Source organism: Pan paniscus, chromosome 21 (assembly GCF_029289425.2).
Source record: "Pan paniscus chromosome 21, NHGRI_mPanPan1-v2.0_pri, whole genome shotgun sequence".
Taxonomy (NCBI): domain Eukaryota; kingdom Metazoa; phylum Chordata; class Mammalia; order Primates; family Hominidae; genus Pan; species Pan paniscus.
In genome coordinates, this window is record NC_073270.2 from 40,482,255 (window position 1) to 40,505,726 (window position 23,472).

The window sequence follows — 23,472 nt, forward strand, 5'->3', positions numbered from 1 at the left end:
CAGTACAAAGAATGTTGTGGGAAGGCTGGGATAAAGGTAGTTGGTTTAATTTTGAATATTTAAGCTGGTTGAAATAAAGTTTCTTGATTCTTTTTCTATAATTCTAACAATTTATTTCAATTAACCTGTTTTACATTCATTAGCCATTATTTCCTCATTTATTATTTTTTTTATGATTAAAGGCACAAAATATAGCTCAGTGAATATTCCTTCTGGAAACATTTTATCAAACCCAGAAACACAAATTAATACTTAGCTTCAGGAAATGAAATATAAATTGTTAATTGCCTTTCCTGCTATGATCTTGCAAAATAACTCACCTGGAGAACGTTTACTGAAAGGGTAACTGATTTAAAAGGTCCAATCATCTTAGCGTGGGGTTTTAAGCTTCTAGGGATGATAAAGAGCCTTTAAAGGAAAGGCACCTGTGCAAAAAAACCATTTCTATTTGAGAGACAGCAGTAGTTTTAATTTCCAAAACACATTTGGCCTCTCTGGTTCCCCAATAGCCATCATAAGCCTAAAGTCAGTGCTTTGTGGAGTTGCCATATGGTAGCACTGGTTACTTTTCAGGCTCTGATTGCCAAAACCCCCCGACACTGTAAAATTAAGAGATATACCAGCCAATTGCAACATATGAATCTTGTTTGGATCCTTATTTGAACAAATTGTAAGAAAAAAATTTGAGATAATCAGGGAAGTTTGAACACTGGATATGAGAGTACTAAGGAAGTATTAGTTTTCTAGGTGCGCTAACAATATTGTGCGGGCATATTAAAAAGTGTCCTTATCTTTTAGAGACACACACTGAAATATTTACCCAGCGAATTTGCTTTGAAATACTCAAAAGGGTAATGGAAGAGAGTACAGATGAAGGCAAGACAGACTATGAGTTGATAATTATTGAAGCAGGGGGATTTCATTATACTATTCTAGTTTTATATTCTGTAAAATTTTCCATCAAAAAAGTTATCCACACAGAAAACAAATGAATAAAATTTGAGGCAAAACCATCACAACCTACTTTAGATCTTGCTGACTATTTTTCTTCTTCCGAGGGGGTTTCTTCTTCTTCGGTTTATTTGTGTTGGTATTATTTTGCTTATTGTTTACCCCAAAATGGCCTGCAGATATGTCACTCTGCAATAAGTTGACCAACAATGGGCTCGTTAGCGTGACATCCTTATTGACTGGGAAGCCTGGATTTTGACCACAGGACATCTGATTTCCATTGGGAGCTCCACTGAAAGGTGCATTGAAAGACATCCCATGGCCTGAGAAGTGGTTTCCCGAAGCACTGTTTCCCTGCATGGCCTGCACATGAGGGGGGACCATGTTGGTTTGTTGCATGCTAACATCAGGCATCATCTGAGATAAACTGACATCGTTATTTGCTGTAGTAGCAGGATCACCATGCTGCTGGGCCATGTGTGGGCTGGGCCCTGGTGGCCGCAGGACCTGTCCCTGAATGCCCATAACCTGAGATGGACTGTTGTTCACAGGCCCTTGCTGGGGCAGCATCTGTCCTGACATCTGTCCCGTAAACTGCACCATATTTCCTTGCATGTTCGGAGTTGGTCCCCTCATTATCTGGGCTGGTCCCGGCATGACATTGGACTGGTTCTGAGTGTTAAACTGCTGCTTATTCCCCTGCATTTGATTGGTCATAATCTGCTCTATCATTGGGTTCTGTTGGAGCAAAACCTGCCCCTGAGGCCCCATCATCTGGTTATGTGGCGCCATCATTTGTGGGCCCTGCTGGGAAAGCATCTGCTTGGGTGGGGTCATCCTTTGGGGCGAGGGCCCAAGATTTTGGCTCGGAGGGTTCACCATCATCTGGCCCTGTGGCATAAGCTGGGCCCTTGAAAGGATCATAGGGTTCTGAGGGTTCAAGGTTCCTTGTTGCTGGACCATCTGGCCCTGGGAGGGCATGATTTGCTGGTGCATGCCCATCAGCTGAGATGGTGGGCCCTGCTGGGGCTGGCCTTGCATGTTGCTGAGGTTCACTTGAGGAACCCCAGAACTACCAGCCTGCTGATTGTTCATGTTGCCATGAATTCCCATGAGGCTGGGCTGCATCATATTTGGCGGCCCGTGGGACACCTGCATCTGGTTTTGAGGAGGACCAGCTCCTTGACCACCTTAAAAAACAAAAAAAAAGTCACAGTTTCAGAAATAAATATTTTTATCTTATTGGTATTAAGATACTCAAGTTACATTACTCAGAAAGACATCCATCACCCTTATATCCACTGACCAACATAAATATGCTGTTGACATATTTCCTGTGAGTTTTCTAAACTACAAAGACGTGGCTGTGGGATAACTGCTTACATTCCCAATGACCATATAATAGAGAAGGAGAAACAGTTTCTACATTCCTATATGGTATCTTAAAGATTTAACATTTCAAAGATCAAGAAAGTTTACTTTCTTTCAGATTAAATGATGAGAAAGGCAGCATCTCATTGTTTTAAAATGACTTGTAGTGGCCAGGCTCGGGTGGTTCATGCCTGTAATCCCAGCACTTTGGAAGGCTGAGGCAGGCGGATTGCTTGAGCCTGGGAGGTGGAGGTTGAAGTGAGCCAAGATCATGCCATTGCACTCCAGCCTGGTGACAGAGTGAAACCCCGTCTCAAAAAATTAAATTAAATTAAATTCAAAAAGCACTATGGGCTACTGAAATAACTCTGCTATAAGAATGTGAAGTGTCCTCTTAGGAAAACCTCAACAATGATGAGAAGACATTTAAAAATGCTTCTTGGAAAACTGTAATAATAATGACTCTCAAAAGCTATGTGTGTGATATGTGGATGCTGCACTTCAAAGAAAATAACACCAAGGACAGGTGTCCTCTGCCCTGATGTGGTAAAAAGCAGTTAATCTTGATCTGGAAGCTGAGCCTCTGGTGGGAGCCAACTGACTAGATGACCCATCTGGAAGCTGCAAATAGAGGAATAATAAAACCTCAGTGACCCTCTCCTGCGCAGTCCCTGGTGAATCATGTGGCACATGTTTTAGTCTTCTCAGCTATTTCTAACTTAGACAAAAGTTGCTACCCGCCTTGCTGTAGTGCTTATTTATTTACTGGGTCTTTGGGATTTTCCTATAGCTACTTACGTTATCTCCCCGTTTAACTGAATAACTCTGTAGTTAATTTTGTCCCTTTTATTTTTCACTTTTTTTGTTGTTTTGTTTTTGAGACAGAATCTGGCTCTGGTGCAACCTCGGCTCATTGCAACCTCCACCTCCTGGGTTCAAGTGATTTTCATGCCTCAGCCTCCCCAGTAGCTGAAACTAGAAGCGCACAACAACACACCCGGCTAATTTTTGTATTTTTAGTAGAGACAGGGTTTCAGCATGTTGGTCAGGCTGGTCTCGAACTGCTGACCTCAGGTGATCCACCCGCCTTGGCCTCCCAAAGTGCTGGGATTACAGGCTGAGCCACCGCACTTGGCCTTATTTTTCACTTTTAAATGGGGACTAGAAAATCCCCTACAATGAAGTTATGAAGCCAGTCCATACTCCAACTATGAAGGCAGGGGGCAAACTACCTTGTTCACACTATCCAGACTTCTCCTGAACTCTAAGGAAGATTTTCCAAACCAGCCTTATAAACTCAAAGTGGAACTCGATGACCATTGTATATGCTTGTATACAATAAATATACTGTGTATATTCATTCAACTGACAATTATTCATTAAGTACCTGATACATAGAAGGCACTTTGGTGCTGAGGTAACATCAATAAACAAGACAGACCAAATCCCTGCATCCTTGGAGCCTACAGTCTAACTGGCAAGAGACACAATTAACAAACAGACAAGTATTTTTTCAGGAAGCAGTAAAAGCTAACAAGAGAAAGTAGGGTGAGAGAAGAGAAAGTAAGAGATAAGAGTAGAGCTACTTTAGATAGGATAAATGGGGAAACCAAAACATGTACACGTGGGCCGGGCACAGTGGCTCAGGCCTGTAATCCCACCACTTTAGAAGGCCAAGGTGGGTGAATTACCTGAGGTCAGGAGTTCGAGACCAGCCTGGCCAACATGGTGACACCCCATCTCTACTAAAAATTAAAAAAATAGCAGGGCATGTAATCCCAGCTACTTGGGAAGCTGAAACAGAAAAACGCTTGAACCTGGGAGGCAGAGGCCGCAGTGAGCCGAGACTGCGCCACTGCACTCCAGCTTGGGCACAAGAGCAAAAACTCCATCTCAAAAAAAAAAAAAAAACACACACACAAAGAAAACAAACAAAAAACATGTACATGTGGAAGGTACCATATAAAAACACAAAATAGCTGTGATAGGGTACAAGAATGAGAAATGACTTTGTCATTGTTTTAAAACATACTTTTTTTTTTTGAGATGAAGTCTCTCTCTGTCGCCCAGGCTGGAGTGCAGTGGCGTGATCTCAGCTCACTGCAACAACCTCTGCCTCCCAGGTTCAAGTGATCCTCCCGCCTCAGCCTCTTAAGTAGCTGGGATTACAAGTGTCCGCCACCACACCCGGCTAGTTTTTTTGTATTTTTAGTAGAGACAGGGTTTTACCACGTTGGTCAGGATGGTCTCAAACTCATGATCTCAAGTGATCCGCCTGCCTCGGCCTCTCAAAGTGCTAGGATTACAGGCGTGAGCCACCGCACCTGGCCTGTTTTAAAACTTCCTATAAAAAAACATGAATTTGCCGGGTACAGTGGCTCATGCCTGTAATCCCAGCACTTTGGGAGGCCGAGGCAGGTGGATCATGAGGTCAGGAGTTCAAAGACCAGCCTGGCCAACATGGTGAAACCCCGTCTCTACTAAAAATACAAAAACTAGCCAGGCATGGTGGCGGGCACCTGTAATCCCAGCTACTCAGGAGGCTGAGGCAGAGAATTGCTTGAACCTGGGAGGTGGAGGCTGCAGTGAGCCGATATTGAGCCACTGCACTCCAGCCTGAGCGATGGAGCAAGACTCTGTCTCAAAAAACAAAACAAAATAAAAAAAAAACAAACATGAATTCATATAACTCAGGAATGCAGTTTTGCATTAGCAGATAGAGAAATTCAAGCAGTTTGCACTACCCTTCTGTTACCCTGCCAGAAATAGTGTGAACTTTTTTTGTAAAAGTCAGATTTTTGTCTCATTCCTTAGTGATTTACAATTAAAGTTGGAGTCACATTACTAAATTAACTCCAGGAGGGATGGGAATTCAGAAACTAGTTGCACTATCTCAGTCCAAACTGCTTCAATGAGAAAGGGTAAGAGGATTAGTCATGTGGTCCTTAAGCAACCAGAAACATGAAGTTTGAGCTTATACATTACTGCTTTGCAAATACTTTTTAGCCATTCCCCTGTATCTTATTTCCTCTCCAAAATTTCTTTTTTGCAGTACACTGTTGGTAGTAAACGTGAACTGATGAAGTTTGAAAAATATCACACTGTAAACCAGAATTCAGACACTCAGCATAAACAAAGCTTAACATGTACCACGTAGAGATTTAAAAAGTTGCAGTCGTCCAAACATGCCTCCATGCCTTTGTGTCTGTGGTTTTCATTTGCCAGAAATGCCTTTTTGCCTTTTACTACCTGAGCAAGCTCTAACTCAGGGGTCAGCAAACTATGGCCCTCTGCTGGTCTGTAAATAAACAAGTGTTTGGAATGCTACCATGCTTGTTTGTTTATGTATTGTCTATGGCTACTTTCTGTGCTATCATAACAAAGTTGAGTAGCTCCAACAAGAGACTATATAACCTGAAAAGCCAAGAATATTTACTATCTGCCCCTTCAGAGAAAAAAAATACTGCTGATTCCTGCTCTAACTCAAGTTCCATCTCCTCTTAGATGTTTCTGAGTTCCTGTGACATTTTACCTACTTTTGATATATTGACAAAAGTTACTGCCCTGAAAGAATAATTATTTATGGGCTTGAAATTAAGGGGAGAGACCAAGACTTACTACTTATCTGTATACTCCTGTTGTCTATCAAGTCTACGACACAATGCTCAATAAATGCTGGCTAAACAAATCACAGAAAACAAACCTGCATGCTGGACATTTTGATTTGCTTGCAGCTGAGGGGCTCCTGAATTCCCAGGGGTGGTTGCTGTGGTCGAAGGCACCTGACCTTGCATAAAGTTCGGATTGGCCTGTCCTGCTGAGAAGCCAGGTGGGAGGCGTTTAGGCATTCCTTAATAGAAAACAATGAGTAAGGCAGTTACCTAGCAAATTTATACTCTTGCTTAGATATGGAATGAATAAGGAAGGATGAGCTGCATGAAGTCTCCACTGGCTTAGCTCTCTCTGTCACACTGGTAGGATCTTTAATAATAAGGTTGGGAAAGATGGTTAAAAAAATCAACACAATCTCTTACATGAGGCATTGTCAAAATGAAAAATAAATACTAAAAAACTTACACTTAGAACATGCCAAGGAAAAGATGGCAATCTGCTCCCTAAATGTGATCTGAGGCCACGCCACAGCAAGGTTTGAGGGCTCACTTTTCTCTGTAATTAACAATGGACCCCAAAACTTTAGTTATTTTAACACAGGCACCAAAGGAATATGCTAAATTCTCTCATTTCAAACAAATTGATGTGAAATAGTATAAAACAAAGAGATGGGTCCTGATATTAAGGATAGATTGATTATTTTTCCTTTGAGGGAAACTGATGACAATCTCCTTTGCAGAAAATTTCCCCCCATTATTGCGCTTGCCTCTTTGGAAGAGACAGGAGATTAGAAACAGTTCATGGGAGCTTCAAAGTGATGCTGTATTAAATCATTATGCTTTCCCCTCATAAGGTTTGCTGTGATTCTGACAGGTTTGGTACCAAAAACCATACTCTAATGGAATCTTTCTCAAGTATCAGTTCCTTTTTGGAAGGGCTAATTTTAGAAAACTTGTAATAAGGAGAATCTCAGAACCCACTTATCATTTACAACACAGGCCTTGATGTGGCCAGATCATCTAGGTGAGCATATCATCTGCTCTATGAAAGCATCAAGACCTAAACTCACTTAAAAATTTATTACATTCATTCATTTATTTATTTACTTTTATTTTTATTTTTTGAGATGGAGTCTCGCTCTGTTGCCCAGGCTGGAGTGTGGTGGAGCAATCTCAGCGCACTGCAACCTCCTCCTCCCAGGTTCAAGCAATCCTCCCTGCCTCAGCCTCCCAAGTAGCTGGGATTACAGGTGTGCACCACCACACCCAGCTAATTTTTGTATTTTTAGTAGAGACGGGGTTTCACCATGTTGGCCAGGCTGGTCTCGAACTCCTGACCTCAGGTTATCCGCCCGCCTTGGCCTCCCAAAGTGCTGGGATTACAGGCGTGAGCCACTGCGCCTAGCCATTTATTTTTTTAAGGGCCAAATTTTCAATGTCCTGAAAAACTCTTAGTGGACAAATATGCATTTGTCCTTTCTTTAACAGTGACAAGTCCCATTTGCATGCTCCCACTGTAATTAAATCAGTAATCACATTTGCAGGAGGGACTACCCAGCTTCCACTGATCCGGGGTAGATACCCAGAACAGTGAAATTTGGAGCTGAAACATCCTTGCATTTTCTAAGAACTTCTTACGATTCAAATATTAGAGCCTGCATGTCAGCAAAATTAATTACAAGAGAGTAAAAGGCTGATGAGCAACTTAACTTCATCATAAACCATGGGAACATGCCTTTGCTATGTTGCACTAAAGATGCAAGGGGTTTTTTCTGGGTAGGCAATGGGTGTCTTTTGGTGGGGAGTATGTTTATCAGATGACAGTATTACTGATACTCTATACCTTACTGAAAAGCTCCAAGCACATTCATGTGCACTAGATCAATGATTAATAAGAATAAATAATAAACATGGAGATGGATAAGTTTTACTGTAATCGCTTTACCTCTCACACATTAAGCTCCATTGCTTTTTCTTCATACAAGAGGCACCTTACAAAATAAATAAATAAATCTCCTTTAGGTATAACTGGTGGAATTCCCTCTCTAAGGAGCAGGCATTGGCATTATAAAACTATAAAAGTCAATGATTTCTGAACTTATTCCCCTTTAATACTTTAACCAAACTTAACAAGTACCATGCTTACTATTTTATTAACTAGGATTATCAAAATTGATAACTAAAAGGGCCTTTTCTTCAATGAGACCCTGTTCTTTTTATTTTGCTCTATTGCATAATCTTAATTTTTCAGCAACTGAGAAGTTTAAATTGTTAACAAAATGCATTTTTCTTCTGGACATTTTAATTTACTAGTACAAGATCAAGCAAAAATAATTTGAAAAACAAAATGAACATCTCTACATTGAATTTTACCTGAATTTTAGTCCAGAGAGCTAGCTTAAATTTAACCGGTAAGATGCTGCATAATGTATCAAGTTAACTTTAAGTTATATCAAGTGTCACCACCATATCCACAAAACCAAATAATTACATCCTTACTTCACTCCCTCCATTAACTCTAAAAACTGAAGTTCTACTAAGATCTAGCTCCAGCAAATTTACCAACACAAATAGCTACAGTGTTCCTCACCTCCTAGGCCTGGATGTAAACTCTGTGGCCCCTGGTTTGGTGGTTGCTGCTGCATCACCATGAAGTTAGGTGGCACATTTCCCTGTTGAACCATAGGATTCCGACCCGGAGAGCTGACAGGCTGCTGAAATCCCTGGGGAAGTGGGTTATTTTGAGGTGGCCTTGGTCCCATCTGCTGCTGAGTTTGGTTAACCGTTGGGGAGGATGCAGGGGATCCCTGCTGGAAGGAGGAGGGTGAGGAGGCAGGAGACTTGTTGGTGAGGTGGGGCTGCTGCAGGGGAGTTGGGACCCTAGAGGGCCCTCCCTGCAAACTCTTCATCTGAGGAGCTGTGAACTGGCCTGGGTTGCTCATCTGAGGAAAGTTTGTGTGGGCTTGTGAGGCTTGCTGGCTGCCAAAGGGATATGGAGGGGGAGGGTGGGAAGGCGTCTGTACCGTGGCTAAGGATGGTCTTGCCTGGAGTTGCTGTTGCATTGGGCCGGGCAAGGGAGCCTTCTTCCACCCTTGGTTTGCAGTCATTGTGCCCAGAGAACCCTGGGCTGGAGGAGGTTGAAGGGCTCCAGAAGGCAGCTGGTTCCAGCCTGGAGGAACAGGCACCTGAGTTGGGGCAGTAAACTGGGGTCGAATTCCCTGTGGCTGTTGCTGCTGATGTTGCTGTGGGGGTCTTGCCTGCAACTGTTGTTGTTGCTGCTGTTGCTGTTGCTGTTGCTGTTGTTGCTGCTGCTGCTGCTGCTGCTGCTGCTGTTGTTGTTGTTGTTGCTGCTGCTGCTGCAGCTGGGGAAAATTAGCTGGGTTCATTTGTCTGTTCACAGAGACAGGCTGCATTGGGTGATGTGGGGGAGCTAAAGATCCTGAGGGATGACTTTGCTGCTGTATATGGAGCCCAGAGAGGAGTGGATCCATTGCATCTGTTTAAAGATAGTCAACAAAGCAATAATTAACCTACTGCAATCTAGATCTTAGAGCAGTGGCCTTTGTAATTCTGGATATACGGAGTAAAATCTGCTGGTACTATTCAATAAAATAAATGCTTGTGAATACCTTCTATGTATGAAGCAACATACCAAGATGATGAATTCTGTCTTAAAAAGAGCTTGGTCAGTAGTGGACATTAAGAGCGAAGTGTAAAACATGGAGACCAGTATTTACCAAATCATATTCTGGAGAACTATGTTAATTAGCATTATAAGAAAACAAAACAATTAGGTTTGGGAAACACTGAACCTAACAAACTTAGATGCGTTTCTTCACTGTAGGACTTTCAGTGCCTCCAATATGTTACTTTTGAATCTCCAGGAGGGAGGGTAAAGAATGATGCATTTACCAAATTTACTTGACTACAGAATTCTATGTAATGAGCATCTTGCAGGACTACGCAGGCCAAGGCACGCTTTTAGAAATGTTGGGGTATAATTGATAAGAAAACAATGAGAAATTCTGAAAAGAAAATAATGACATTTAGTTTGAAGAAATCAGGTCAGATTTTGTAAAGAAGGTTGACATTGTGAGTTTGGAAATTAGAAATTCGGCATCAGAGATAACTGAATTTTATAATGATCTGTGCAGAAAGTTTCAGACTCTTCATCCTCAAGGATTGGAAGTCATTACCTGACTGAGAAGCAGGGCGAGGAGTCCTGGGCTGCAGCTCTGGATTGGGGCCTGGTGCCATCATGGAAGATGACACATTTCCACCCGGGGGTATCATAACAGTGGCAGGGTTGTTCATCCTTATTATTCCTAGAAAAAAGATCCCTAGAATAGAGTACTGGAATTGGCACAATTTTTGTTTTTTAATGAGTTATTTCAAGAATATGAAAAGATATGGAAAATTCGTTTTTTTTTTTTTTGACAGGGTCTCGCTCTGTTGCCCAGTCTGCCAAGTGGCACAATCACAGCTCACTGCCATCTCGACTTCCCGGGCCCAAGTGATCCTTCTGAGTCAGCCTCCCAAATAGCTGGGACCATGGGCACATGCCACTGGGACCACAGGCACACACCATTGTGCCCAGCTAATCATTCTATATTTTATAGAGATGGGGTCGCTATGTTGCCTAGGCTGGTCTCAAATTCCTGGGCTCAAGCGATCCTCCAGCCCAGCCCTCCCAAAGTGCTGGGACTACAGGCGTGAGCTACTGCACTCGGCCTGGAAGTTTCTACACCCACCATCTACCTTTTTTAAATTTAAAAAATTTGCTCTTATGTCCTTCAGATATATATGTAGATACAGCAGAAGCCCCCTACTCCTTCCATTCCACTTCCTCCCTCTTATTGCAATTGCAGTTAACAGCTCTGTTCTTGTTTATTGACCTTTTCTGTATCTGCAGGTAAACTGCACTTTTTCTGTAGATAAACATTTTTTGTATGCTTTTAATCTTTGTATAAATGGCACCTTACTATATGCATTCTTTGTCAGCTTCCTTTTTCACTTAATGCATTTTTTGAGATTCATCTCTCTTGACTGTTATAAGGGTTCCATTGTATAGAAGCATATATCCACCCTTCTGCTGATGAATACTAAGGTTTTATTTTTCCTTTATTCTTATAATTTTGCAATGTTGTGTATTTGTCATGAATTCTTGTGGATACATGAGAGTGTCTTTACACTATATACTTAGAATTGCTAGGTTTTAAAGTCTAAGCATCTTTAATTTTACTAGATATTGGTAAACTGCTCTCAAAAGTGGTTATACCAATTTATACTCAAACTAGCAGTTTGAGAACTCCTCTTTCTCCATATCTGAAAATTTCTGATACTGCTAAACTTTTCAGAATTTATCATCTATGCTCCTAAGTGAGAATAGGTCAGGCATGGTAGCTCATGCCTGTAATCCCAGAGCTTTTGGAGGCCAAGGTGGGAGGACTGCTTGAGGCCAGGAGTTTGAGACCAGCCTGGGCAACATAGCAAGACCCCATCTCTACAAAAAATAAAAAAATCAGCCAGTGTGGTGGCAAGCGCCTGGATTCCTAGCTATTTAGGAAGCTAAGGCAGGAGGATCACTTGAGCCCAGGAGTTTGAGGCTGCAGTGAGCTATGATCATGCCACTGTTCTCCAGCCTAGGCAACAGGGCAAGAGCCTGTCTTCAAGAAAAAAAAGTGACAACGCCTATACTTATTCTCTTTTCCTTTCCTTGGCTACTGAATTCTCTGTCATGGAGCATCTTGCAGGACTAAGTTGGCCAAAGCACACTTTTAGGAATGTTGAGGTATGAATAAGAGAACAATGAAAAATTCTAAAAAGAAAATGATGACATTTAGCTTGAAGGGCAGATTTTGTGACATTTTGATTTTTGGCATCGAGGTGAAAATAACCTCAAAATGAGTTGGAAAGCATCTTTCTTCTTTTTCTGTGCTCTGGAAGAATGTGTGTATCTGTTCTTTAAATGTCTGAGAAAACTTTCCTGTAAAACCATCTGGGCCTATAGGTCATACTAATTGATTTACAGGGAAACAGATTTTTATTTCAATTTCTTAAATGGCTATAGACTTTTCAAGTTTTCAATGTCTGTCAATTTTTATTAAATTATAATTTTGCCAACACTAAAATTTATTAGCATAGTTAATTGTGGAATATATTTTTTCTATTCTTTTTTAAAAATGATACATAATTCATATACTATAATATTCACCTTTTAAAATTTGTACTTTTTTCATTCTTTACATTGTTTGTGCCCTCTTTTTTTCCTTGGTGGTCTTAGCACATTCATCAGTTTTAGCTGTCCTTTCAAAGAAACATCTTTTGGGCCAGGCACGGTGGCTGACACCTGTAATCCCAGCACTTTGGGAGGCTGAGGCAGGTAGATCACTTGAGATCAGGGGTTCGAGATCAGCCTGGCCAACATGGTAAAACCCCTGTCTCTAGTAAAAATACAAAAATTAGCTGGGCGTGGTGGTGGGCGCCTGTAATCCCAGCTACTCAGGAGGCTGAGGCAGGAGAATCTTTTGCTTTTGCTGTTCTGTTGTTTTTTTGATTCATATTTTACTTATCTCTATTCTTATCTGTATTATTTCCCTCATAACTTACAGCTCTGCTCAATTCTTAAGTCAGACACTTAGCTTGTTAATTTTCAGTTGGTGTTCTTTCTTAATATAAATTTCTGAAGGCTTAACATTTTTTTGAAGTGTTGTATTGGCTACATCTCACACATTTCAATATATATTATTCTCATAATTCCATTCTAAATATTGTCTAATTTCCATCAGGATTGCTTTTTTAAATCACTAAGTATTTATAATGCATTTTTACGTTTCCAAAAATATGAGATATTTTGGTTATGCTTTTTTTTTTTGCCACTGAGTTAACCTAACAGCACTATGGTCAGAGAACGGAATCTATGTGATATTAATATTTGGTATTTACTGAAACTTGCTCTTGGAATAATCCTTGGTCAGTTTGTATAAATTTTCCATTTATGCTTGGAAATATTAAGAATTCTTGAATTATGACTGCATGGTTTTGTTTTGTTTTTTTTTCTCCGAGATGGAGTCTCACTCTGTTGCCGAGGCTGGAGTGCAGTGGCGCAATCTTGACTCACCACAACCTCTGCCTCCTGGGTTCAAGCGATTCTCCTGCCTCAGCCTCCCGAGTAGATAGGACTACAGGCACACGCCACCATGCCTGGCTAATTTTTGTATTTTTAGTAGAGACGGGGTTTCACTATGTTGGCCAGGCTGGTCTTGAACTCCTGACCTTGTGATCTGCCTGTCTCGGCCTCTCAAAGTGCTGGGATTACAGGCGTGAGCTACCGTGCCCGGCTGACTGCATGGTTTCTATATAAGTCCATTATATAAAAAGTATTTTGTTATTCAAGCTTTCCTTTATCCTTACTAATTTTTTACAAACTTGGCCATCAATTACTCACAGAGGTGTATTAAATCTCCCCTAAGGTTTGCTGTTTACATGCAATTCTTAAATGTCTTGAGGCTAGGTTGTTAAATACATAAGAGTTTAGCAACTTCCTGGTGAATTTTTCCTTTTACATTATATAGTGGCCCTATATACCTTCAGTGATGCTGTTTATTTTAATGTCTGCTTTATCTGATAAAAATATTATTATGCTTTTCTTGGTTAATAATCACCTTGTTAATCTTTCTATCTTTCTAACTTTGAACCTTCTGAGTCCTTATATTTTATGTGTTTCCTGTAACAGCACATAGGTAAACCTGAGAATACTATTCTGATTAATCATTTCCTTTTTATCAGTGTTCATAATCCATTTATCTTTATTGTTTACTAGTATATTTTGATTTATTTTATCATTTTATGATTTCTATTTACCCTTTTTTTCTATTCTGTTTTCCTATTTTCCTGAATTTTACTGGATTAATTTTTTTCATCATGGTCATCCTCTTTAATCCTCCACTACTAGTTTAGAAGTTATATATTCCATTCATATTATTTTACTGGTATCTTTAAAATGTCAACAGACATACCTGACTTAAAGTTTAAAGACATATATGATCATCATTATTACTAAATAAGTCAATGCTTATTTAGATTTACCCCATGCTTATCAATTATTTAGCTCACCATTCCTTCTTAGATCTTATTTCTTCCATCTTAGGTTCAATTTTCTTCTTCCTGAAGTACATCCTTGAGCAGTTCAATTAGCAAGGGTCTGTTAATGGTAAATTCTCTTAGTCTCTTTGAAAAGCTCTTTATTTCATACTACTCTTGATAGTATAGCTATGTTTAAAATTCTAGGCTGCCAATTATATCCTCAGCACTTTGAAAAAATTATTCCAATGTTTCCTGGCCTCCAATGCTGCTGTTGAGAAATCAAGAAAAGCTGATAGTCTTTCCTTTGTAAATAATACGTCTTTTCTTTTGGGTTGCTTTTAACATTCTGTTTTTCAATGTTCTGTAGTTTTACAATATTGTGTCTAGATGTAGTTTTATTTTTATTTTGTAGTGCTCAGGATTACTGGGCTTCTGAATCTGAGGACTTACGTCTTTCATCCATTCTGGAAAAAATTTTAGCCATTCTCTCTTTGTCATCCCTCCTCAATTTCTTTATCTTCTTCAGGAACTCTTTTCAAACATATGTTAAACCTTCTCATTTTATTCTTCTTGTCTCTTGATCTCTTTCATATTTCCATCTCTTTTTCTCTGCGCATCCTGAGTGATTTATTCAAATTCACCTTCCAATCCAGCTATTTCTAATTTGCTGAATAAGTTATCCACTTTGATGATTTTTAAATTTCTGTAAGTTCTGTTCCCCCCATCTCTCCTTATGTTTTGATAGTGTCTTGTTTTCTTATGATTCTCATAATTGTTAATACTCTGATATTCCTATTACCTAAAATTTTAGAGGGAGGGAATCTAATCCTAAATTGTATAAATTCAGAATATAAGCTCATTTATATCAGGCTTTAACTAGGAGAAGTATGCAATGACTTGGGTTGAGAAAATACGCCCCTCCACAGCTTCAACAGTTATCACCAGTCTAGACCTACCTAATGTTAATGACTTAGCCTGGCTATTAATGGGTATTCACTAACATATCAAATGTCCAAAATGCAAGAGGGTAGAGAAGACAATTCCACAACACCCATTCTCCCACCTAACGTCTAGAGCCCCAGCGAACATAGACAAATTTCCCATTAATTTCCCTATGCCAGAGAGTGACATTTTCCTAATCTATCTTTCACTGAAAATTCTGGCTTCATGAAGAATTCTGAATTCTAACTTGCTTCTTCCTGTTGACCCAAGGCTTTATCTTCTATCCCTTCCCGGCCATTAAAACCCAAATGCTTTGGACCCTGCAGAATCTCATTTGTTTACTGCCGTTTAAATATTCACCTTTGACATTTTTTTTTTTTTTTTTTTTTTGCCCTAGGGAGTTCCTCTACTTTCTTTCCCCACCCCTCTGCTTCCAAGCCCAGCTACGTTTTTTTTGTTTGTTTTTTGAGAGGGAGTCTTGCTATGTCACCCAGGCTGGAGTGCAGTGGCGCGATCTCGGCTCACTGCAAGCTCCGCCTCCCAGGTTCATGCCATTCTCCTGCCTCAGCCTCCTGAGCAGCTGGGACTACAGGCGCCCGCCATCACAGCCGGCTAATTTTTTGTATTTTTAGTAGAGACAGGGTTTCACCATGTTAGCCAGGATGGTCTCCTTCTCCTGACCTCGTGATCTGCTCACCTTGGCCTCCCAAAGTGCTGGGATTACGGGTGTCAGCCACAGCGCCCGGCTGCCCAGCTACGTATTAAATGTTATAGGCCGGACGCGGTGGCTCATGCCTGTAATTCCAGCACTTTGGGAGGCTGAGACGCGTGGATCACTTGAGGTCAGGAGTTCGAGACCAGCCTGGCCAAGATGGTGAAACTACTAAAAAATACAAAAATTAGCCAGACATGGTGGTGGGCACCTGTAATCCCAGCTACTAGGGAGGGTGAGGCAGAGAACTGCTTGAACTTGGGAGGCAGAGCTCGCAGTGAGCCAAGATCGCGCAACTGCACTCCAGCTTGGGTGACAGAGTGAGACTCTGTCTCAAAAAAAAAAAAAAAAAGTTATATTTTAAGTTTTGTAGTTGGAGAGGACAGTTAGGCTAATGTTTATCTGTTGAAACTGGATCTGTTTCTGAGGAATCACACCTGGTTTTTTAAAGATGGTAGTTAGACAGTTAAGAAAGCTCTCATGAGGGCTTGGTGCGGTGGCTCACGCCTGTAATCTCAGCACTTTGTGAGGCCCAGGTGGGTGGATCACCTCAGAGCAAGAGTTCAAGACCAGCCTGGCCAACATGGTGAAACTCCATCTCTACTAAAAATACAAAAATTAGCCAATTAGCTGGGCATAGTGGCACCTGCCTGTAATCCTAGTCACTCGTGAGGCTGAGGTGAGACATCGCTTGAAGCCAGGAGGTGGAGGTTGCAGTGAGCTGAGATCATGCCACAGTACTCCAGCCTGGGTGATGGAGTGAGACTGCTTCACAAGAAAAAAAAAAAAAAGAGAAAGCTCTCATGAGATAAGAAACAGGTTTTTGGCCGGGCGCGATGGCTCACACCTGTAATCCCAGCACTTTGGGAGGCCGAGGCAGGTGGATCACAAGGTCAGGAGATTGAGACCATCCTGGCTAACACGGTGAACCCTCGTCTCTACTAAAAATACAAAAAAAAAAAAAATTAGCCAGGCATGGTGGCATGGGAGGCTGAGGCAGGAGAATGGCGTGAACCTGGGAGGCAGAGCTTGCAGTGAGCCGAGCCGAGATCGTGCCACTGCATTCCAGCCTAGGCGACAGAGCGAGAGTCCGTCTCAAAAAAAAAAAAAAAAGAAACAGGTTTTCTTGGTCCATAATGAGCTTCCTAATCCCAGAAAATTTCAAGTATATGCTGACTACATGTTCAATAGTGACACTATAACATGCATTCCAGTACTAGATGGGAATCTGCACAAGATCCAAGGTTCTCACCTAGGGGAAATTTTGTCCCCTGGGGGACATTTGGTAATGTCTGGAGACATTTTAAGTGGCACAAATGCAGGGAAGTAGTGGTGCTACTGGCATCTGGTGGGTAGAAGCCAGGGATGCTACTAAACATCCCATAACACACAGGACAGCCTCCCACAGCAAAAAATTATTGGCCCCAAACATCAATAGTGTTGAAGTTGAGAAACTTGAATTAAATGACTACTATAGTATCCCCACAAATATTGGAATTCTATAAGGCTATGAAAAAAAACAGGCTATGGATTTAGTTTTAGTTGCAAAAGACTCTTGCTTATAGGCTAACTTTCTGTTGCCCATGCTAAGAGAAGAAAGCAGTACTAAGAATAATTGAAAAACCAACTGTTGTAGATACACAATTCTAAAGTTACTTATTATTGTTTTAGAGGGGATTTAAGGTCTCTTTCCCTAGAAAAATTTAGCTGTTCAGTTTAACCTAATATTAAACTTTGTTTGCATCCTTCAAGTCTCAATAGACAACAGAGAAAAGCAATCCTAAAATATGCTTGGCAGTAAAGAGAGATATCTTGGGGGTTAAGATGTTACTGTTACTACAGGTCATTACTAATTGATTATTCCTGAAACTTTATACTATATACATTATCACAATCTGAGTCCTTCATTAAATACCAATCTAATCTGATTTCAACCTAAAGCTTCTCAGTTTCCTAGGTTGATAATCAACTATAGCACTATAATTGGCTGGGTACGGTGGCTCAGTTCATGCCTGTAATCCCAGCACTTTGGGAGGCTGAGGTGGGCAGATCACTTGAGCCCAGGAGTTCAACCAGCCTGGTCAACATGGCAAAACCCTGTCTCTACAAAAAACAATACAAAACAAAACAAAAATAAGCCGGGTGTGGTAGTGCACGCCTGTAGTCCCAGCTACTGCAGGGCTGAGACAGGAGGAACACTTGACCCTGTCTCAAAAAAAACAGCACTATAATTTACATGCACTTCTTAGAGATACTTAGTAAACATGCTTGCTATTTGCCAGATACTAGCCCAAGAGAGCTTTTAATTAGGGTACTAATAACAGTTAAGTGGAGTCTTAACATTTTAAGCCTAGAAGGGATCTCTAGCATTGTTTCCAGAACATAATTAAAGATGTTTATAGGCAACTAGAGTCAGTACATATTAAGTCCTTTGGCCAAGAATTGAGATTAGAACCCAGATTTCCTGATGCTCATCCCAGGTTTATTCATTCTTTCATTAACTATATCTAACTTGGCTAGGCTTTTCCCACTCTGCTTTTGGCCCATGTCCTTCCAGTAGTGGCAACAGTGTCATCTATCATTTCTCATAAAGCTACCTTAACACCAAATGCTCAGACTTCTGTGGGGAACTACATCTATGTACACAATACCAGGCTGGATATTTTACATCTATTTTATGGTATTCCACAACAGCCCAACAGCACAGGTCCTGACATATATATTTTCCTAAGTCCTAACAAGAACTTAGGAAATGTTTGCTACACTGCTCAGGGCTCTTCTACCTTCAAGCATGAGCTCAAAAGATGGTAGGTATTATTATTTCATTTTATATGTGAAGAAAGTATTGCTTGGGGAAGTACAGTAACTAGCTTGAGGTAACCTGTAAATGGTAGTACCAGAATAAAAACCTAGTTCCAATTCTATGATCAATGCATTAGCTACAGTTCAGAATAGCATTTTTTTTGTTTTGTTTTGAGATAGAGTCTCACTCTGTTGCCCAGGTTGGAGTGCAGGGTGCGATCTCGGCTCACTGCAACCTCCACCTCCCAGGTTCAACTGGTTCTCCTGCCTCAGCTTCCCAAGTAGCTAGGATTACAGGCGCCTGCCACCACATCTAGCTAATTTTTGTATTTTTAGTAGAGATGGGGTTTCACCATCTTGGCCAGGCTGGTCTCGAACCCCTGACCTCAGGTGATCCACCTGCCTCGGCCTCCCAAAGTGCTGAGACTACAGGCATGACCAATCGTGCCCGGCCAAGACTAGCATCTTATAAATTGAGCTCCTCTATACTGCTGCATTTCTCCAACAGCTACTCTGGTAGAGTGGGAGGGGAATGACTGGGTAAGCAGGTTCGTACTCCGCTTCAACCACAGCAGCTGGGCTTTTCTGTTTTATTTGAATAAAGGGTCCTGCAGCTGAAAAAATTTGAAAGCCACTAGTGCAGTGAAAAAAGCACTGAACTCGGAGTTAGAAGATCTGTGATACTAGTTTATCGCTCCTTGACCCTGGGCAAATCACTTCCTTTATGTGAGTTCCACAGCTTCCTCCGCTTTAAATGACAGCCAACTCAATTCTAATATTCTGAGATTCAATCTCAGAATATTGAGTTCAATCTCTGAAGAAGAAATTTCAGGATTACTAGAAAAGGAAGCAATTTATAACTCTCAAATTCTAAATACATAAAAACACATATTCTCTCAGATACATCTTCAGATTCCACATAAGCACACAAGAACTCAATTCACAGATATTCTCCGCCTCAGAGAAAGTGGGAGTTGGAAAGCTACATTCTCCATTGTACTATTAAAATAATGAGGGTAGAAAATGTCTCACTCATTTCTATTTCCAACAGCACAGGTCATGTCACACAACAGGAAGTCAATAAATGTTTGCTGCATGGCTCAGTGTTCATCAACCTTTAAGCACGAGATCAAAAGATTGCAAAGATGCTTCATGCTGTGACCTCTAGCCTCCGGGAAGGACTCATGTCTAGCTTTCCTGATTCAGCAAATAGAGATGTAAGTATGCCATGAACCCCCACCTATCTTGCAGGGCTCAAATGATCAAATAAGCCAAAAAAGGAAACTAGTAAAATGTCATACAATTGAGTGGGAGGTCTTACCTGGACCACTTGCCATAGGAAATCCCGCCTCCATCCTAACTGAATTTCCAGCTCCCATGGGTCCATTCATTCTCACATCTTGGCTTCGGTTCTGAGCCAAAGCCAGGTTAATAGCACCTTCCCCTGAAAATGACAGTCAAGTGATAAAAAGGAAATCATTAGAATGAAATGCAAATTTTGTTTATAGACAGCTATATAAGTGCTTTAGTTTTCTGTGCTTTTGAAGAATTATGGTTAGTTTACCACCAGAAAAATGGTGGGTTCAATGTAGATGGGTCTTTCTTCAACCCATCTAAGCAGGTTTCATGAAGCACAAGGAGATATAACCAATTCTTACTTGTAATAGGGAAGCAGGGTGACCATGAATGATGCTTAGTATCAACAGAGATCCTGGAACTCTGAATATTTATTTTCAACCATCTTACCAATTGTGTGTGTGGGGGGGGTGTGTGTGTGTGTAATGGAAGAAAATGTTCTCAAAAACTCTCAAAATCCTAGACTTCCTTTTGGTAATTTATGATCAGAAGGTAGACACTAAATATAAGTAGGTTTAATGAAGAAAGAACCTATACTGGTGTGGGGACACAAACACTTGTGAACAAAATACCAATTCCATTCAATAACTGCAATATAAACATATTTCCAGCAGGAAAAAAATCATGCAATGAAGAGGAGATAGGTTGCTACAAATCTACTTTCTGAGACACCTAATGACAGGACCAATACTTTTATAGGTTTTTGTTTTCTGAGATGGGGTCTCACTTTGTCACCCAGGCTGCAGTGCAGTGGCACAGTCATATAGCTCACCACTACCTTAAATTCCTGGGCCCAAGGGGTCCTCCTGCCTCAGCCTCCTGAGTTGCTGGGACCACAGGCACACATCACTATATCCGGCTATGTATAGGATTTTTTTTTTTTTTTTTTGAGATGGAGTCTTGCTCTGTCACTCAGGCTAGAGTGCAGTGGTGTGATCTTGGCTCACTGCAACCTTCATCTCCTGGGTTCAAGGGATTCTCCTACCTCAGCCTTCCGAGTAGCTGGGATTACAGGCGCCCACCATCACGCCCAGCTAATTTTTGCATTTTTAGTAGAGACGGGGTTTCACCACGTTGGCCAGGCTGGTCTCGAACTCCTGACTTCACGTGATCCACCCACCTCGGCCTCCCAAAGTGCTGGGATTACAGGCGTGAGCCACGGTGCCCAGCCTTCATAGGATTTTTAATTTTATCTTATTTGAGCTTCACAGTACCCTCATAGGTAATGTTACTAGAAGTGTTCCAATTAAGTAGACTCTAAACTTAGAGGCAACTTAAATCTTACTTGGTCCAATGATAAAAAGGTCTCTGAAACAAGCAACAGAATGTTTCTTGCACTTAATCCAAAATTTTGACTATTGTTATTGTAAGAGAGCACCACCTTGTGGAGAGTTAAAATATAGCTAGTCTGTGGCTGCTGAGCTGAAAGGCTGCACTCACCCAAGTCCTTCTAAACTGTAGGGTTCTGATTCACAGGGTCTGATGGTAAAACAGAAAGTTAATGAGGTATGGCAGTTTCCTCTGTTCTGTCACTGATCTAGGTCAGCCTTCCTTTTTTTTTTTTTTTGAGATGGAGTCTCGCTCTGTCGCCAGGCTGAAGCGCAGTGGTGCGATCTCGGCTCACTGCCATCTCCACCTCCTAGGTTCAAGCGATTCTCCTGCCTCAGCCTCCCGAGTAGCTGGGATTACAGGCACGTGCCAATACAAGCAGCTAATTTTTGTATTTTTAGTAGAGATGGGGTTTCACCATGTTTACCAGGATGGTCTTGATCTTTTGACCTTGTGATCCGCCCAAAGTGCTGGGATTACAGGCGTGAGCCACCATGCCTGGCTAGGTCAGCTTTCTATGTCTCTTTTAACCAGGGAGGTTCACTGGTCACAGGGAACAAACAGCCTACCAAAAAGGAAGCAATCACTGGGAGCTACCAGATGCTATAGCTTGCCTCTAGAAGTCAGGCGTAAAAAGAGAAACAGAATACAGGTCATGAGGGTTTCCATTAAAGGAAGGGAACTATTAATATACAAAATTTGTTAAGACATTCTAAGTAGAAAGAATATTGTTCTGGAAAAGGACATCAGTTCGTATCATTCCTTAAAAACAGGTCCATTGCTTCCCACTAGTTTAGAAATAAAGGCCAAACTTCTTTTTTTTTTTTGGGTCGGAGTGTCTCACTGTTGCCTGGGCTGCAGTGCAATGGCGCGATCTCGGATCACTGTAACGTCTGCCTCCGGGTTCAAGCAATTCTCCTACCTCAGCCTCCCGAGTAGCTGGGATTACAGGTGCTTGCCACCACGCCCGGCTAATTTTTGTATTTTTAGTAGAAACGGGGTTTCACCATGTTGGCCAGACTGGTCTCAAATTCCTGACCTCAGACAATCCGCCTGTCTTGGCCTCCCAAAGTGCTGGAATTACAGGCATGAGCCACCGTGCCAGGCCAGGCCAAACTTCTTAACAGCCTATACAAGGCCTTAAATTATCTACCTAGCCAAGTGTTGTTCAACAGAAATATAATATGAGCCACATATGCAATTTAAAATTTTCTAGAAGCCACAGTAAGAAACAGATGAAATTATCATTTATTTTACTTAATACATTCAATGTATTATTTCAACATGTAATTAATGTAAAAATTATTATTATTTTTTGAAACAGGGTCTCACTCTGGTTGCTCAGGCTGGAGTGCAGTGGTGAGATCACAGTTCACTGCAGCATTGACCTAACTGGGCTTAAGTGATCCTTCCCACATCAGCTTCCCAAGCAGCTGGGACTACAGGAGTATGCCAACATGCCTGGCTAATTTTTTTATTTTAAATTTTAAATTTTTTGTAGAGACAGGGTGTCACTATATTGCTCAGGCTGGTCTCAAACTCCTGTGCTCAAGCAATCCTCCTGGCCTCAGCCTTCCAAAGTGCTGGGATTACAGGTGTGAGCCACTCAGCCCGGCCAATGTAAGAATTATTGAGATATTTTACATTCCTTTGGGGAATACCAAATCTTCAAAATGTAATATGTATTTTATACTTACAGCGCATGTCAGTTTTAACTAGCCACATTTTCAGTGCCCAAAAGCAACATACAGTCTGTGGCTACCAATATTGGACTGCCCATATTTAGCCCTGTCTACCTCTTTAAACTCATCTCATGCTATTTTTCTCCTTCAATAGCAAGGATTCAGCCCGTGTTTCCTTTTAGTTTCTTAGGCACACAAGGCTGCTTCTCACCCCAAGGCCTTTGCTCATGCGGTTTCCTCTGCCTAGAACAGTTCTCTGCACTCTTCGCATCGCTAGCTTCTCAATTTTCATGTAATCTTAAGTGTCACATGCCCAAAAAGGCCTCTACCAACCATCTTATCCAAGGTTAGGTAACTTTTATCAGAACATCTTGTTATTTCTGCAGAGCACATTCCATGTAATCATTCACTCACTCGTTTTCTTGCTTGCCTCCCCCATCACCATACAGGGTTAATTACAAGTCTGTCCTTGTTCCTTCACATCTGTTGTTCCAGCATAATTAATAGCATTCTCTTTCACTTTCAGAAATGTCCTAATTTAGGCTAGGCATGGTGACTCATGTTTGTTAATCCCAGCACTTTGGGAGGCCAAGGTGGGAGGATTGCTTCAGACCAGGAGTTCAAGACTAGC

The 23,472-nt window shown here is 41.2% G+C and overlaps 1 protein-coding gene across 6 annotated transcripts in view; it reads right to left on the reverse strand.

Annotated features, from left to right (window-relative positions):
* Positions 1-23,472, reverse strand: part of NCOA6 (nuclear receptor coactivator 6) — a 110,481-nt gene that overhangs the window by 33,459 nt on the left and 53,550 nt on the right. For 4 of the 6 annotated variants that reach the window (XR_004668130.3, XM_034947060.3, XM_063600797.1 and 1 more), the window contains 5 exons: positions 19,796-19,918; positions 10,130-10,258; positions 8,524-9,429; positions 6,026-6,172; positions 1,025-2,141 (listed from right to left, as the gene is read on the reverse strand). Coding sequence is in view for 5 of the 6 variants with exons in the window: in XM_034947060.3 (XP_034802951.1) it covers positions 1,025-2,141; positions 6,026-6,172; positions 8,524-9,429; positions 10,130-10,258; positions 19,796-19,918 (2,422 nt within the window). In the remaining variant the exon portion in view is untranslated. The remainder of the gene's footprint in view (positions 1-1,024; positions 2,142-6,025; positions 6,173-8,523; positions 9,430-10,129; positions 10,259-19,795; positions 19,919-23,472) is intronic. The other 2 variants (XM_034947062.3, XM_034947061.3) reach the window with 2 other exon arrangements.